We start from the raw sequence: 19,287 nt of genomic DNA, 5'->3' as shown, positions 1-19,287 counted from the left end.
TGTCTGTTACTCTTTCACGCCAAAAGTACTGAACGGATTTGAATGAAATTTGGTATACATATGGTCTAGCTAGACAGTGAGAAAGAACATAGGCTACTTTTTATCCCGGAATTCCCACGGGAAAACTTTTTAAGGCGAAGCGAACCGCGCGGGAACAGCTAGTATAGTATAAAACATGCTCTATACTTTATTTATGGAACCCACTAGAGTTTGCGGCCCTCCATACATTTATAATAGCTCTCCTTGAGTTTCGGTATATTGTGTAAAAGGATTACTTACAGAAATAGCATCAACAGACAGACGGAGTAACCACTACAGTACGGATAAAATGCTTGACACTTTTAGTTATCGCTACGGGATTATACCCCTTGTTACCAGGGTTCAAAGCTGTTTGTTCTATGCTGCAGCTGAAGAGCTATCTTGGACTTTTCTTGTTATCTTGGAAGTTAGTGTAGCCTCGGGCTGGGCGCGGTGTCTGAGCGGGTTGCGCTTTGAGTATTAATCCCGCTTTAATGCACGGGGTTTTGCAATCTGGCAATTATGGTTTGCTTCTCTTAATTAGGTATCACAATCTTTGTGAATGTATCCCGTTTTATTCGTTGACCGCGTGAATGAAGGGGTGTAGTAGACACCTTTGTGTAAGTTATTTACGTCTATCAATTACTAGTACATATTACAAGATGCATGGTACAGAATACTAAATTGAACAGTTTTCAACGTCCCTGCAGCTTACACAAGTTCGTTATAGAAAGTACCTGTGTGGTCAGCTATGCACAAAGGCTATCGGCGGACAAAAGGCCTTCCTCAATGACGAGGCTTTGTGTCGCGAGGACGCCCGTGCAGGTACCAGGCAGCCCCCGGAGGGAAATTAAAACTTTCACCGCGAACTAACCCATTTAGAACAAAGTACCAACCGGAAACCATCCACATTGAATCTGCATATATCTCTTTTTATTACCCCTGAGTACGTAGCAGTGCCGTAGCCTAATTCGCGCCTCCAGTGGACTCATTTGCTAACCACACGCTCGTAAAATGCGACTTTCATCCCGCCGCTGTGTGACATAATCTGGGTCAATTCCCACTGTGAACCATTTAGAGAGCTGTGTCAAGGCAAGCCAATACATTGGGAGAAATCAATTCAGTGGGAGGTTATTCAAGTGTCGATTTCTTAAAATCGGCGAATAAATCGTTTTGAAGTTTGTTGTGTGTGTGTGTGTGTGTGAGTAGGTGGATTGGTATCGGGCGGTAGTGGGCGGGGTGCGCGCGCCGCTCCGCCGTAGCCTCGTAGCCAGTCGCCGCCGCGCTACGCCGTAGCGTGCTACGCCAAGCTACGAAGCCACTCCAATTTCATCATTCATCCCTTTCGTTCAAAAGTGTATTCAATACTACTGTGCTTATAGGACTTTGGATATTACGTTTAAGGTAACTATAGTCCTTATTTCTGTAGCAACTAAGATAAAGCTTCGTTGGTATTGTTTAGTCTGTTCTATTGTGCACTTCACGGTATTAAGTATCCGTATACTCGTCACAAATAAACGCAATGTAATTTAATTGTAATCCGCTGAGTTGGAACCGGTATTGTGAAGGATCATCCCCTCAGTTAATTAAATATGTCGCGTTCTTCACTTCGGTAAATTAGAAAGAATTCAAGACTTCTATTGTTTCCTGAAACTTCTATGAAGTCAATATTCTAAAAAGGTCCTTTTAGCGAGTGCCGATGCAAACCTATGTATTTCTCGATTTCAGTGTTGATCTCACAATGAAGGTATCCCTACTTAGATCGGTACGTTCACATTTTACTGGGAACGTTACTGATAAAGTTCCTGTAACCTAGCTGTAACAGACATAACCTCAGTGAATATACAGAATGTTCCTAGTTTTGCATATCCATAAGTTATGGTGGTAAAGAGTATGGAATGTAATGTGCACAAAATGTAATCCGCAACTGGCTTTGTCACTTTAGGACTGGACTTGAGCAAGTTAGGCAGGATGTCATTGATGTGATGTGTGTGTGTGTGTGTGTGTGTGTGTGTGTGTGTGTGTGTGTGTGTGTGTGTGTGTGTGTGTGTGTGTGTGTGTGTGTGTGTGAATGTGTGGTGGAGTGCGGTATGGAGGTAATGATGGTGTAGAAGGGGGTTGACTATCCATTATTGTGGTTCAAAACTATACAGATTATACTTTGCAGTTTTATTGTGTACGTGCAGAGTTCATGGAAAACGGAAAATTCAAATAATATATTTTAATCTTAACCAAATTATTGTTATATTTTATGTATTACCTTTATTTTTCATCAGTCTTACCTACTAACGAAGACAATTCTGAAAGCGAAAGCCGTAAGCTCACATGCTCATCCTCAGATATAAGCCTAAACCCATTTTATTATAAGATACAGAGGTATTACGTAAGGCTTAGAGGTATCTAGATTAATTTCTAAGCCTACTTCTGCTAAAGTAATATTTCAGAAACTATTTGAGGCCGAAGAATTGCCTTTATGCCCATTCGCCATGGCCCGAAAAGGTAAAATATTCTCCAGCATACATTCCTTTGTCAGTGATTTCTTTGAAGACGTTAAGGTTGCTATTATCTGATACGTGAGGGATAAGTATGTACTTTTTATAGAATAATTGAACGAATCTTGCTCGTTGATGGACTAGATTTGTTTATTCTATTCCATCAGCTCTGCATCACTTTTTTTTGGGTTTTTAACATAAGAGTACCTTAGTCTTATTTCATTCTCTAACATGATTTTTAAGAGCTTTAAGGGTGAGTTGCACCAAACATGTAATCGAAATTAAATCTATTGCTCGCTTGCTTTGACAGCATAGTGTCAGAGCCAGACAGCAATAGATTTAAAAACGTGTAAATGTCTGGTGCAAGCCGCCCTTAATCTTGTATACTACGAGCAAGGTTCACAATATTCAGGCAGTCTTCAATGAGCAAAGGTAGCGTCTCCTCGCGTTATATTCTCCACGTGTCGTCAATTTGTGCGCGACGGAGCCTCCAGCGCCCGGACTATAAATATCACCGGCGATGTTCGCCATAAATATGTATTTTAATGCTAAAAGCCTTTCAGTCGTCGTCAGTACCTAGCTGTATTTCTGCATATTTATAAATGTAGTAACGACTTTGACTCCGTTAATAAACTAGACAACCGCACATCGTTTTACTCTTGTATTTATGTATACTTATGTGATAGCAAGCGATTATAAAATAAAATTTAGGTTTTCTTATCTTCTCTCTCTCTCTCACTCTCACCTGCCCCGCTCCTGTGGACAGGCAGCCTTAAGACCTGCTATAATCTCCACTCTGCCGGTGAGTTGGAGATCCATACCTTATATTACATAACATAGTACTCGTAAATAGGTACAATTTCCATTAAAGACCTAAACTAGGCTACCAAAGGTTGAAGGACGTCGCTAAGAATACACGGGCGTCTCTCGCCACTGGAACAACACTTGTAGCTGTAGCCCCCTCTTGTACCCTCTCACGGGAGGACGGAAATGGCGAGGCAATCCGGTCCGGAATATTCCGTGTAAAAAGATCGTCACGGCATGTGATCTGAATACTGAGGGTTTACGCGCGCGCTTGTAGGATCCATGGCTACGGGGTGAAATGTAGGACTTGCAGACGTGGCCTGAATGTGGTCACTTTTAATTGAACACTTGCACTTCATATTATATTATTTATATCATGCTGCTGCTTTTTGTTTAAACAAAAAGAATATGACATAACGTTATCAATAGTTGGAGGAAAAGTGATGAAAATATTATTACACTTAGTTAAAACTACGATATCATTAGCTCTATCCGTTGTTATTCTGTTAACAAAAAACAATTGTCGTCATAATGCTGATGAATTTCAGAAACTATGCGTTTGGATGCTAACCATAACCCTTACCCATATCTGATACGAATGTACTGTAATTGTATACAACATTGCAAGATATCCGTGACCAGGTTAATCAAGAGATATTCTCTCAACAGTTCTTGTTTAAATGCAGACACGATGGTGACCCTACACACACGTGATTGTATTGTATTCCGATGAACTTGCTTCCGACATCGAAATGAGGACAAATTTCCCCATATATTACGCTAGAGATACTTTGAAAAAGAGAGGTATACAAGTTTGATTTCTGTATGTACGTACAGCCCAACATATAAGAAAACAGATATGGTAACAAAGAGAGGTATACAAGTTTAACTTTTGTATGTATTTATAGCCCGACATATAAGGAAACGAATATGGAAACAGCAGAATACGACAAAGAGTCTTTGTAAAATTGGCAAAATCTATTTAATGACGCATATTCACCTCGGCCGTTCCTCAAAGCCTGCAGACAAAGGTCTTCTTCAATCGGTGTGTCCTGCCCTGCCGGTGTTGATGTATATGGATATAAACGTTGACACTGACGGTTGGACTGGTCCACCGTTGTCCGCTGATCGGTTTTAAAAATAACCGAATTGAATTGAATGAATTGAAATTACTTCAACTAAGTTACGTTAACATTATAGTTTCATTGAATAAAAAAGTTATATCTCCTGTTAGCATCAATTGATTCAGTAAGAGTTGAATATACATTTTTTATTTACCTGTAGCAATTTACAATGTAGAGGCAAACGCGACGTGCGACGCCCTCCTGTCCGCTGGACTGACGACCTTAAGCGGGTAGCCGGTAGTGGTTGGATGAGGAAGGCCGAAAACCGAGTGTTGCTTTTGTGGCGCTCCTTGGGAGAGGCCTATGTCCAGCAGTGGATGATTATTGGCTGATGATGATGTAGAAATTTACTATTTTGACGGCGTAGACATTAAAATCAGAACTTTAAAAAGAATTTCAACCAGGTAAAGGTACTTTCTAATTAACTTTACCCGATCAGATTCCGATTATTTTTGATCTCATTGATTTACCTTGTGTAATTAATAGGTAAAAGTCTTGTTTAAAACAGCCTATTTCTGGCCATTACGAGAAGGTTTCAAGAAATATCAAACAGTTTAACGGATTAATGGAGGACCTTCCAAGAATTAATCGCTAAAAGGTCTTTAGATTTCAAGAAGCCAATAGTTACTTTCACTGTCATGTCGACATTACATTATTTTATTCATAAAAATCATAATTTCTTATGCTTGTAGCTTTTATAGGATTTTTCTAATTCTTTGAAAAAAAATGTCAAACCCGACATAACTTTTTGACAGGCGAGAGACGCTGCGTATGGATTGTTTAATTGCGAATGTGTTGGTGGTTGTACCTGTACGTTTGCATTTTGAGCGTTTTAATTGGAAACATTGAGTTCTCAGAATAGGGTACCGGCATGTGAGCAATATACGAACTGTGCATGTGACGGCTGCGACGTGTCGCACAGATATTACGGTATGTCCGTCAGCTGTGCGCGCAGCTGACAGAGTTCGTGTTGTCTCTTTCTATCACGTGCTAACTCTTGCGGATAGCGCTGATATTATGCACAAACGGGAACATGCCTTTGTACTTGTTAAACCAAAGTCTAACACTCTATCTCTATATCTACCAATACATTTCAACGTAATGAAATTATTAAAAACTGCCTTCGAATACCATAGAGCACAGAACGGCAAAAATATACGGCTACAAGTTGCTACGCCGCGCCGTAGCAATTCGCGTAGTACGCTACGCCTCGTAGCGCGTAGCACTTTGCTACGCGGTGCTTTCGTAGCACCGCGCAGATCATTTTCAATTTAGAGGTATAGTATTATTAATAATAACAGGAGAAACATAATTCCGAATGTATTGATTGTAAATGAAGCTCCCAGGACAGTAATTTCGATGTCACTTCCACACAAGAACGTTATAATTTACCTTTAATTAGCTGACGAAAATTTCATAATTGAGGTTGTCAGTATGCTATGGAGCTATGGAGTAATATTCCGTATCAAAACAGACACACGCTTTCACTACCAATTATAAATGTGATTGTGCGGTTGAAATTATCATTCGTAATTTAATTAAACTCTATTAACAATAATTAATTCATTCTGTTCTCGTATATTCATGTTACTAAAATAGTCCAGTTGTAATAAGAGTAGTAAAGTAAAGAGCTACAAGCGCCAAATCGAAAATGCTCATTTATAACAATTATTTTGAGGCTCCGACTGAAATAGAAACCCGCTAAGCGGCTTAGGCGATTATACATTAATTTAGCATAAACTTCAATGTACACTGTTATTAGTAATCTTACGGAATTCTGACAGTTATCAATTTTAGACAAATCAGAGATCACAAACCTTTTTGGGCTGGGCACTTTTTCAATACGAGTCTGGACATCTGAGACTATAATATATTTTTTTTAGTCCCTGTATCCATTTTATTAAGTGCGGCGCTCCAAATTAAAAGGGGATTTACCTACATACTTAATATATTATTTATTAAGATAACATTAGGAGAAACAAGATTATACATAGGTATAGACGAACATAAATTTGAGCAAACGAAACTTAGGTGTTTATTAAAGATTGTGCCTAAAGAGTTTTAGACGAAACGAGCCTTATGTCACATAAGTCTTGGCAAAGTGATGGTTCGACCAAAAAAGTTTAGACCATACGAGTTATGCGAAATGAGTTTTGGTCAATAAAGATTATGCCAGATGAGCGGAACCCGCCTCCAGCATCTCCATACTGCCTTCCTAAGCTTGGACCATTTCCCACCACGCTGGTCCACTGCGGTGTTGGTGGGTTCACATATGATCACAGATGTTTTCCTTCTCCGTAAGAGCGATGGTATACATTGTACTTAAATTCAAAGAACTCATTGTTACCTACATGTCAGCGCCGAGATTCGAACCCGCATCTCTTGCTTGAGAAGCGGGCGCTTACCCGACTGAGCCAGTTGGACTCGCGCAGTGAGTGTTCCGTACAAGTATACTTAATTACCTGAGGTAGTTTTCCTTTTAATTTCATCATAATTATGTACATCTATACGAAATATCAGCTTGATATCTTTACCCGTTTCCGAGAAAAAAGGTGGTGACAACAAAGTGTGATCTTATAAGGGTTCCTTTTTTTCCTTTTGAGGTACGGAACCCTCAAAAAGAATAGTGACAATCGGATCAATCGTTTCGGAGATATGCGTGGACAAACATACATACCAACAAGCATATAAACGTACATAGGTACATAAACATTTATAAAATTTTGAATATTTGTTTATTAGCCCTAATACTCGTATATTGTCATATGTCAATATGGTGCAGTTCCAATAATCTTACATACATACCGAACATATTATATGTACTTACCGAATAGACAATCTTTTTTTGAAATTGATTAAAAAGGTTTATTATCCCTGAATTTAGTAGGAAGTGATGCCATGCTAAAGAATAAAATAAAGCAATTAAAATTAATTCGATACATGGGTCGTGAGTCGTGATCCTACTTCATATTATAAATGCGAAAGTTTGTAAGTGTATATGTGTATGTATGTATGTATGTATGTACATGTACACACATGTGTATGTTTGTTATTTCTTCACGTCAAAACGGCTGAACCGATTTTAATGAAATTTGGAATGAAGTTAGCTGACACCCTGGATTAACACATATATGTTACTTTTTATCGCGGAATTCCCACGGGAAAACTTATTAAGGCGAAGCGAAGCTCGCGGGAACAGCTATTATATTGAAATATTTGTTATTTTTGTATTAGTTTACTTGAGCAAGTAAATATTTAGATTTATCTTTTTGTATAAAAATATTAAGAAAAAATTATTGCCCAGAAATGGATTGCAATTTTTCATTTTTTCGGTAAAGAACTTTTTTAGTAGCATCACTTATAAAATGTCAGAATTCTTTCCAATTAAAAATCAGAGATTAGATATTTAGCATTGAAACGCTATGGAAGCTGTGACTTAAATCAGCGTGGTACTTATTTATGGTCCGATATAAAATAGCAACGTTTTAACGAGAAAAAGCCAACCAATTGAATCCTGTTATATAGTTATATTAATAGTATGAATGCAGACATAATACAAACGTAATAGTCGCATAAAATTCTACACGTCCCCACTGCTGGGGCACGGGTCTGCTTCCAATGAAGGAAGGGTTTTAGGACTTGTCTACTACGCTGGCCTAGTGCGGGGTGGTGGACAACGGACAACACAACTTATAGTTAAAAATACCTATAAACCTTAGTTGCTTTACACTTCTCAACACAATGGGTGGTTTTACAAAAGTGAAGGCAGATCAAAAACATACGGACTCGGGAGTCCTTTGATCCTTTAGTCCTCCATTGATGCGTCGGTACGTACTAGCAGTGACTCGTACTCACTTGTTCTTATTGTTTTGTCCCTTTCTTTGTCCTTCAGGCCAGAAATGTTTGCTTTGACACGCGATTTATAAAACGAAGCAGAAGCTTTTTGTAAATAGACTACAGTTAGACGACTTATTTAATGCTATAATTGAGGTTGGTTCAAGCTACCACCGCTTACAACTTGTCAGAGTTAATAAGTACCATTATGTATGTTACGTAAATAGTAATAACCATCCATTAATGGAACTAGAAAGAAAAGAAAGAAAGAAAATACATTTATTTGCCAAAAAAAACATGCAATACAATTTAAAATATACAATTGAATGAAAAAATTGCAAAATGGAACAATCTCAGCATCTGCTGTAAGTTGTGGCCAACGTTATACTAACGATAAAACTAAACATACATTACATGCGGGTAGTGGACACAATAGAAAAATACATTTTTTGAAAATCATAACATTAACATAAATAAAACTAGGCCTCTTTTAGTGCGACAAAACACTCTGTCGGCAAAATTCAACTTTTTTTATTCAATTAATAAAAAGACAGTCTTTAAATCAATACACCTGTGCTGTGGTACACAATGTGAACAATATTCCTTAAATTTACCCCCCCCCACGAATCTAAGCTACCACCAATGAAATATGCGTATTAAATTACTATTTATTAACACTGCTTGCTGACCAAGACATTTTAACAAAGCCTATCTATACCATATATTAAATTGTGTAATTTGTAATTGTCTACACCTACAATAAAGTTTTCAAATAAAAAAATAATAATAATACCCTCGCATTCCTCCATCAATGGGCACGAAGTGACGCTGAATGAAGGGACCTGATCCATAAAGCCACCTGTCTCAGTAGGTAGGAGGCACGTTGGCCCAGTGCTTGCGTAACATTGGGTCGTATCGATCGGGCCGCATGGCTCGGTGCCAATGCCTCGCTGGCCCACTGAATGCGGCAAACGAGTGCGAGCCCGATATTGTTTCCTTCACGCGAGAGAACTTTTATTTTTTAATATAGATGGCCAGCACCGCCTTGGGAGTCCAAAGGAGGTCTAATGCGCCGGTCGTTGCAATGGACAACATTTCAAAAAACTAAAGCTGCTATAAATCGAAAACCATTTCGAGATTTAGCTCTCAAGGCCACAAAAAAAATGTTTTTTTATTTTTTGGATGTATCATTTTCGAGAAAATCATAAAATAGTAAAAAAGTGCTGATGACGTCATGCATAAGGTGCGATGCATTTTGATGATCAAAGCCTATAGATTTATAAACAAAATAACTTGTCACTTTCATTTTTGATTGACGTTGACGTTTTATCGAGTCGTTGTTGTTTATTTGGGTCATTTTCATAAATTCTGTTCTGACACTTTCTGACTATTTTTTTAATTTATCATATAAAATGGTTAGTACTTATTAAGAGATGACCTCTATTTAATATGTCCCAGAGCATGCCACCGCCTACTCAGCTGAAAAAATGCTTCTGCTTATTATTTGCATGATAAGTACCTACTTTGTATCATCAGAAATATCCATGTCATTTGAAAATGACCCATTTGTTGGTTGGCATGTAAACAAAGTTTAAATGTCACTTGTCAGTGTCATTTATGTTTTTTTTCGAGACTAAGGCAATAGACAAAAATAAAAATTGAGCCTAATATGTGATGTCTCTTCCGGTTATAAAATAATTAACTTTAAAGTTAAAAATAACGTGCAAAAATTAATGAATATACAAAATAAAAAAATACGGGTCCTCTAATTTTTTATAATCTTTCCGAATAGCTAATAAAAATATAGGGTAAAAAAAATGAAATGTTGTCCATTAATGTTCGACCTCTTTGCTGCTTGGTGTGCTGCTGGCTGTTTGTAAATGTATTCTTAGAACTTATCTTCGGGTTTAATTAAGAAAAAAATAGACTCGGTCGTCTTTGCACCGGGTGGATATAGATAAGTCGAGCACTGGTTGGAAACTACCTTAAAATCTTCTTCAGATATACAGGACACCCGCATTATTTTATGTTTACTACCTACTTATTTTTAATGATGTTCTAGTCTAGAATGATAAAGGGTTAGCATCTATAATTAGGTTCCCCTTACAAAATGTCAAAGCTCTTACCTTTCCACCTCCAGCATCAGTTTGAAACGGTGGGTGTTTCGCTTAAAATATTAAATCTGCTGTACTATCCGGCTATACATAGACCGTTTTGTTCCCACATCTACCCACACACATAAATATACATTTAAGTTAATTCCAAGAACCCAATGAAAGTTTAATAACTTTGCTGTGAATCGTGTAATTTAGTGATTTCAGATACGATTCCGTACTGGCCTCGCTTATTTCGTGTTGTAACTTGTTGATTTAATGTTGTTTAGACATTATTTTCGACCGAGTGAATGTATCTACAAGAAACCGACATCGCAAACTTTGCAACAGAAACAAGTGCCAAAACCAAAAAAAGATATATGGGGCCTAAAATTATTTGTATTTGCATTACTGACACTGAAGTAGTGCGCCTGAAGTGTCGTATCGTTATCAACTAGTGCTACCAGCAGCTTAAGATATTTTACCCCTTGAAGTTAGCGTAATCGGAGTCTATGGAGGTATTCGCTTTAGCGATAAAATTTACATACATATTAGGTTATGGTTCTATTTATGATACTCCTGCAGTATGAATGCAAATTGTGAAAAGAACAAGGTACGGTTAGCTGCATAAGTTGTTATACACTTTTGTACCTTGTCAAACTGACGAACCGTCAATATTTCAATGGATGGTTAGGCGGTTTCAGATTGACAAGGTACAAAAGTGTATAGCTACTTATGCAGATGACTGTACAGGGTGGTATTTCATCAGTGACATTCCCGTTGTCCCGCATTAGTGGACTTAATGCAGCACAACCAATAACTTTTTCTATTTCACTAATAAAATTCACATACATACATTATGTTCACGACTGTAATCCCCGAAGGGGTAGTCAGAGCTGACACGCAGCCGCTTTTTGCTGTACATTTGTACTCACGTGATAGGTCGCGAGCCGTATCGCCGATAAATTCCATATTATCCTACTTACCTTACCGAGTGTAACATAACCTTTTCTTATTCTTTTTCAGATAGTCAAACATTTCCTGTAAGATTAGGACAACATGGCGTTTGCCGGCCTCAAGAAGCAGATTAACAAAGCAAATCAGGTTAGTCACTCGATTGTATTATAAGCATAGAATAACAAGTACAGTAGTAGTACTCGTTATTCTATGATTATCCTAACATTATAAATGCGAAAGTAACTGTGTCTGTCTGTCTGTCTGTCTGTCTGTTACTCTTTCACGCCAAAACTACTGAACGGATTTGAATGAAATTTGGTACACATATGGTGTAGACCCTGGGAAAGAACATAGGCTACTTTTTATCCCGGAATTCCCACGGGAAAACTTTTTAAGGCGAAGCGAAGCGCGCGGGAACAGCTAGTAAGTAATATTTATAATTACACTCACGAGCAATGAAAAAGTTCCAGTGACATGAATGGAACGGCAATGGCAAGGGGAACTTCTTATTTGCTCGTGAGTGTATAATCCACGAAAGAATAAGGAGTATATAGGTATTTTAACCAAATATTTTTTCCTCTTAGTCTATCGCACATCGCACTATCCGTCACATTCTCCTTAACGCCCAAGGTTAACTGGAAGAAAATGCTATTATCATTAAGGTCGCCTCTGTATAAATTTAGTCATTTACCAGTTGCTGAAGTTATATAATTTTCAATATAATTATTAACTAATTATGTTTAATTTATTGAAGCGTGAAGCAGGCCTGGGTGAGTATTGCAGTAACTTTTAAATAGAGTAATTTTACTACATATTATGTATAAAAATTACATAGTTAATTGTTTTTTTTTGAGATTATAAACATTACATTATACATAGAATGTATAGAAGTATGTCAGGATCGTGGAGGCCCATGGTCTCTGCTTAGCCCTCTAGGAGTATTTTGATGAAGCTACCGTAGTGGTAATAGGAAGTGTCTGCGTATACAACGTACATAAATAACTACTGTACATGCATATATTTATGTTTACCGAGGCGCGCTGCGGGCGTAGGCTCAATATTGTCTGTGGGATTATCACTAAGTGGATCGCACTTCTCACACTGTCATTGTTGCTGTAATAGAACACTGTAGGGGCCACTATAAGCCATCAAATCAAGAGCCACAAAAGACTCAATTCAAACTTCCGTGTATATTGTTGTTGGATCTTATGGATTTTCGGTGAAAAGTTACTTAATTTATGTTAATTTGTGGAGCCTGACGTGATTAGATTGATTAACAGTTTAGAGAACACAAAATATCTTAGACAATGAGTGAAATTGCCGTGATTATTATAGTCGATATTATGGGCGTCGGACTGTTTATATATCGGCACAGATACATAGATGTATACATAAATATTAAATAAACACAATACGCTTATATGTATATTCAGGAAATTCCCGTTATACAAAAAGTAAATTTCACACACTCGCGTCCCTTTCAGGAAGTTGTGAAAACAAGGTAAACCCATTTATTTGCTTTGTACAAACTTTTAACGAAGCCAGCTTGTGCATATAAATTTGTTCACGTGTACTGTGTTTTTTTAAGTGGAATTGTTCCTAAACTATAGCATAAATATAAATTAATTTGAAAAACTGTATGCTGACGTAGGTTCATAGCCAATAATAGCTATTCTATTCTTATCTCTATGGGAGTGTTATTACTTGCATTCGACTCACTCGAATGGAATATTTGTGCATATCCCCTTAAACTGTCTTTCTTAGCTTGGACAACTTTCCTATAATACGCTGGTCCACTAGTGGGTTCAAAGATATAGAGGTGCTAAATCTAGATGCGCATGTTTCCTCACGATGTTTTCCTTCACCGTAAGAGTAGAATTTATTTGACCTACAAGTAAACAAGATGCCCAAAGGACCCACCGCTCTCTAGAACTACTAAACATATTCATGGGCCATAACTCATACACACTACGTGTGTCACAAAGGCGCTTGTTAAACAAAGGCCATCTTGGTCCTGCTCCTATGGTTATTGGTTATACGAAGCAGTGATTGATGACCCTAATCGGATGTCGGTATTATTTTCATGTCGTGTCCATTCTTCGTCATATGTAGGTCAAAGATTACGGTGAGTTGAGGTCGGTAAACGATGTGTTGGTGATGTATGGTGTAGTGGTTGGTGATCTGTCTGCTATGCCGAAGGTCTCGGGTTCGATCCCAGGCCGGGGCAGATATTTGCTTAAAGATAAAGATAAAAAATCTTTATTCGGTACACCACACAGCACACACCAAAAATCCTCAAGAATATACACAAAAACAGACAGATATTTATTTTGTACTCAGGGGCGTTAGTATGTATCTATGTAGGTATGTATGTGTGTAGGTATATCAGGTGTCCGATACCCATTATAATGGATCTGCCTAGCTTGGGATTGCATGTCCTTTTGTACATATTAATATCTAAAAAACTTAACTGGGCTAGTTCCCCAAAGCTAGAATAGGTATAATATATAACGCTCCAATTTGAAACGACTGATACCATAGGGTGATACAATTCAGAACAAAACAAGCCTTCAATCCAAAGATCGGTGTAGATCAAGTTTAGAACTTAAACAATTTGCGACATTAAAACTTAGCTCCTTGTGGGGATCCAATCTCCCAGCTGATGGCTCTAAACGGATATTAAATTACCTCCGGCACATGTGTCAAAGTCAGCTGACGTCGCCTGATGTGTCTCTAGAGTATAGGATATTGTGGAGGAAACTCTCTGGAGTTTCGTGACCCCAGTCTGGTAGTGTGGTCACCGTAATAGGTACTAACGAGACCATTGGAGATTCAGGATTATTAAGGACCTATTTATTAATCATCATTACTTTTTAAGATTTTGGTGCAAATAGCCCTAAGTCAAAGTGTAAGTTTTCTCTACTAATGATAGAGTGCGCGCTAAATAAGTATGTGCGCGGACAAATTTCTAAATTCGGATCTAATTTCATATTATTATTTATTTTAGAATTATTATTCGACAGTAGTTCTCCTCAATTACATAGTAAAATTTTTCCTCATCTCCTATCCTAACTAATATTATAAATGCGAAAGTAACTGTGTCTCTCTGTTACTCTTTCACGCCAAAACCATTGAACGGATTTGAATGAAATTTGGTACACATATGGTCTAGACCCTAAGAAAGAACATAGGCTATTTTTTATCCCGGAATTCCCACGGGGAACTTTTTAGGCGAAGCAAAGCTCGCGGGAACAGCTAGTGTATGATATGATATTTAACATAAGCAATTTCCCACATTAGTCTGTGGTCACATTAGACTTATCTGGCGTGCACTCTAGTACTACAACGTAACTATTGTTACTTGAAGCAAGCTCGTGTAAGTAATTTACCATTCAAGATTTCCTTCATAAAGACTCTCATCAGAAAAGCTTCTTACGATAAGAACTTGAGTAGGAGACTATCGACTTTTACTTTTCCATTGTGTTTCGTACCCAATTACCTTCAAGATAAGGTGGAGTTTCAAGTGAACTCTGGATGATCGTAGATAGGTAGGTAGGTACTGATAGAAGGAACTGTCATACATCAGACTGTAGATATTGAAGCTGAAGCTAACTTTGTATTACTTTAAAACTTTTCTCATAAATTCATTCCTAGTTTGTAAAACGTAGCATGAGTCCCATGACAGCTATCAAATTGATACATTTTATTTATTTTAAATTTTTTCAAAAGACTTTATTTTACTATATTCTAATTTTTTATTCGGAAGAATTCTGACAGTTATCAATTTTTGACATGTCATAGATCACAAACCTTTTTTGGCTGGGCACTTTTTTCAACACGAGTCTGCATCTTTGAGTCTATAAATGAACATATGAGCGCATTCGAGAACATCATATCACTTCCACACGTCCATATCTTGAAAACTAACTAACCGATTTTTATGAAACGTACACTGCTCTATGTAAGCCGATAAAAAAAGAATAGTGGCAATCGGATCAATCATTTCGGATATATGCGTGGAAAAACATACATAAGTACCTACCAAAAAACATATATTCGTACATACTCGTACATACCTTAGGTATATACAATTTTGTACCAATAGATATTTGTTTATTAGCCCTAATAGATTTTCATAATGTGAATATGGTGCAGATTCAATAATCTTTCATACATATGTACCGAATTGATAATCTTTTTTTGAAATTGATTAAAAAGGTTTATTATCCCTGATCTTAGTAGGAAGTGATGCCAGCTAAATAATAAAAAAAAGTAATTAAAATTAATTAGGGGTAGACGAGTTCTCGAGTGGAGACTACGAACATGGGAGAGGTCATGTCCAGCAGTGGATGATTAGGGATTATTAGCTGATGTTGATGGCAATGATGAATTAAAATTAATTCGATACATTGGCCGTGATAAAGAAATATTTGTTATTTTTTTATTAGTTAACTTGAGTAAGTAAATATTTATATTTATCTTTTTCTATTAAAACATAAAGAAATATCTGGCATATGGGAGCGGTGGTAGCTCAGTCGGGTAAGCGCCCGCTTCTCACGCCAGAGATGCGGGTTCGAATCCCGGCGCTGACATGTACCAATGAGTTCTTTTCTGAATTTAAGTACAATGTATACCATCGCTCTTACGGTGAAGGAAAACATCGTGAGGAAACCTGCATATCTAGATTTAGCACATCTAGATATGTGAACCCACCAACCCGCAGTGGACCAGCGTGGTGGGCAATGGTCCAAGCTTAGGAAGGCAGTTTAGACCTTGGGGATATGCACAAAGGTTCCATTCGAGAGAGCCAGGTGCAGGTACTGACACCCCCACAGAGAATAGAATAGAATAGAAATAGAATCTGGCATTATTTTTATTGCCCTGAAATGGACCTAAATTTTACCTTTTTCGGTGATAAGCTTTTTAGATAGCATCACTTATAAAAATGTCAGAATTCTTTCCAATAAAAAATTAGACCTTAGCCGTTTCTTTGGATGTGTCGTTGACCATGTCGCTAGCCGCCAATTGGCACCTTTATAGCCGCAGTAATGTAATGAGACGCAGTCCGCGGCGCGTCACCTCGTTAAACAACGTCTGAGTAATGGCCGTCATTATTGGACGCGCGCTGAAACGCTTGAAATTGCAATTTCATTCGGTCACACATCACATCACACAATGTTTGATTAGGTGCGCGGCGTGCGGCTGCGAGAAAGTGAAGATTATTCACATCTTCGGCGGAATTTTACTATACAAGGTGTTGGAAAAGTGGTAAGTATACTAAGCCGAAAGGGGGTGACTCAGGGTCAGGAGACTTTTATGAATATAAAAAAAAAACGCGAATTCTTTAAACTTTTAAGGATTATCCCTTATCGGCTTAGTATACGTCACATTTGTGCAATAACGTATTAAATAAATAAATACACTTTTTGGAACAACCTGTTTATCAACTCTCGTAGTAAAAGTTATTGAAGGATTCAGGTGGCAGTCCATTAGGACAACGCACCTGTTTCTCAATACCAAGTTTTAACGCGAACAATACTCTTTTCGAAACACCTCCTATACTGGGATGCTGGAAATGTGACACGTAACCTTAACCAGAAGCCGTGACCCTTATCACGTGTGAACTACCCCTGTACTCACCTTGACCTGTTTATTTATAACACTCTATTAACTGAATTATTAGTTTATTACTCAGGCAAGTCTACTAAAACAAGCAATAATTAAATTTATAAACCTAGTTAACACTACGCCCAGATTTGTAATGGATCAATTTGCAGTTAAGGCCTATTCAGACATTCACGGTATTTAAGTACGCCTCTAGTTTCCATACATAAGGCAGAAATTTCGCATTTCCAACGGTATCGTATTTATTGTATGTGTCTGTATTATCATTAATAATTATAAAGTAATTCATAATTGCTTATAACTATTCACCTATTCAGACGATTCAAAGTGGGTTTTTATTTTATAACCTGCGATAAGAGCATTGTTATTTTGACCTGTTAATGCGTGAATAACGATTACAATCAAGCTATCTTTCATAAAAATTCAGCAGATTTAATAAGAACAACAAATTGAAGCTCCTCAAACAATAAACATAATTTAAGCAAAAACCTACAATAGCCACTTTAATGAAGTCCGGTTCTGATACAACCTCGTTTGATTCAGTCCCGTCCCCCGCGTCCTGAGGGGTGCGGGGCGCGGGCGCCGGCGCGGGGGGCGCCCCTGACCCACAGACTCACGCATCGACCTACATTGAGCGAATCTATAAACCCATGGGGTTAATTTTGAGGTTAGATCTCTTGTGTACCGGAGCTTAAGGGTTGCCGGTTTGTGTGGGTTGCATAAAATAAATATTTGCGTTCACACACGCCTTACCACTAAATACATTCCTTGACGCAAAAGTAAACCGAGGCCATTGCTGCATCCACTTTTAAGTATTTTTATGTATGTTTTTAGTTTTTTACCAATCTGCTCTAAGTACTACCACTCATAAATTTTTGCCATTTTTCTTTCTCATTGCGTCTTCCAGTCATCTATAAAAGAAAAAAAAAGAAAGAAAGAAAGCAAAAAAACGTTTATTTCAAACACACACAGAAACAACACATACATTTACAGGAAAGTGTTAAAAAGTAATAAAACTAAATAAAAAACGAGTGCAAACTTAAAAATAAATATTTATACGCTGTTTTCCTTTCGTGGTCCTTTCTGAAGTTAAACTGTATCTGAAGGATGTTGGGAATAGTAGAACTCGCTTCGTTTTGTGGTAATGACCTTTTCAAAAGCTTTTTAACGAGCTTTACAGGTACGAAGATACATGAAATTCTAATTAAAACTTCTCTATGTTTTTCCTTGATCCTTTGAAAATATGTTTGGGTACCTCAGTTTAAAAAGGGTTCAGTTGATATAAAACTCGGCCATTAACGTCCTTTATTTCGCCTTGGGCTAATCTACAAACGTTTAAATCTAACCTAAAGCCCGGACGTAACATACTCTTCTCGGCATATCAATAAATGTAGACTAACTTCTAACAGAAACCCAATCTTAAACATACACAATTAATAAGGGACACTTGCAAAATAAATCCACTGCAAAATGAATCCCCAAAAAACATCGCGAAGACACGAATTTTCACTTAATTTAATCTCCGCCATTAAATCTCCCACCGGTAAATTCGGGGATGGCGGCAACAATTAAAATCGATTGTTGGCGAATTTTCCAACACCGCTTTGTGACATGAAGGTTGCAAGTCGGCCAAGGTCAGACCTCGACCTGGGGGGTCACTCTATATGATAAAAAACTAAGGGCCTTACCACAAAAACTTAGACAGTATTTAACAGATGTTTAGTGCTGTCAAACGCCTACAACATCTGTCAAATTTCGTTTTAAACACTAGTTGTGTTTAAAGTTTTTTTGTGGTAGCACAGTAAGTTTTTTAGCGCTGCTTCGACTCTATCTCGCTGTAACAGGCCGATTGCACGACAGCTCTCGATGGATCTTTTTTCGTTAGTATAGAATAACCCCCCTGGGCGCGGAACGCTCCGATTATATCGCAACTTTTGTCATAAACGGGAGAGCTTCTCGATCCACGTTTTATATCCGCAGCCTCTATTGTGTGTTACAGATATTACACAAGTTTTTGCGGCTGCTATTGTGTATCGCTTCATGTTGTTCTGTGGTTTATTTGTTTCTTAATTTTTAGTTGATCAAATTTTCCAAAGTTCATTGATTTAGCAAAGTAATTTTATTTATTTATTTAAACACTCTATTGTACACAGAAACATAATATAAACACAACAATTGAAAAACACAGTAAAAGCATACAATGGCGGGCTTATTGCCAAAAAGCAATTTCTACCAGCCAACCTTTGTTGGTGGATAAAAGAGTTACTTACAAGCTATGTAGTTACAGGTAGATTAATAATACTAATTTAATTTAATACAGTCTACATTTTTTGTTGCTCA

At 37.5% G+C, this 19,287-nt stretch overlaps 1 protein-coding gene across 7 annotated transcripts in view; it reads left to right on the top strand.

Moving 5' to 3' along the window:
- Nucleotides 1-19,287, top strand: part of LOC105388053 (endophilin-A) — a 52,870-nt gene that overhangs the window by 17,890 nt on the left and 15,693 nt on the right. For 6 of the 7 annotated variants that reach the window (XM_038115677.2, XM_038115676.2, XM_038115675.2 and 3 more), the window contains exon 2: nucleotides 11,392-11,469. In XM_038115677.2, coding sequence (XP_037971605.2) covers nucleotides 11,425-11,469 — 45 coding nt within the window. In that variant the 5' untranslated portion in view covers nucleotides 11,392-11,424. Of the gene's footprint in view, nucleotides 1-1,281; nucleotides 1,423-11,391; nucleotides 11,470-19,287 lie in introns of those variants that run through there. The other variant, XM_038115674.2, reaches the window with a different exon arrangement.

Source organism: Plutella xylostella, chromosome 21 (genome assembly GCF_932276165.1).
Source record: "Plutella xylostella chromosome 21, ilPluXylo3.1, whole genome shotgun sequence".
NCBI lineage: Eukaryota > Metazoa > Arthropoda > Insecta > Lepidoptera > Plutellidae > Plutella > Plutella xylostella.
This window is presented reverse-complemented; position numbering and strand designations above follow the sequence as displayed.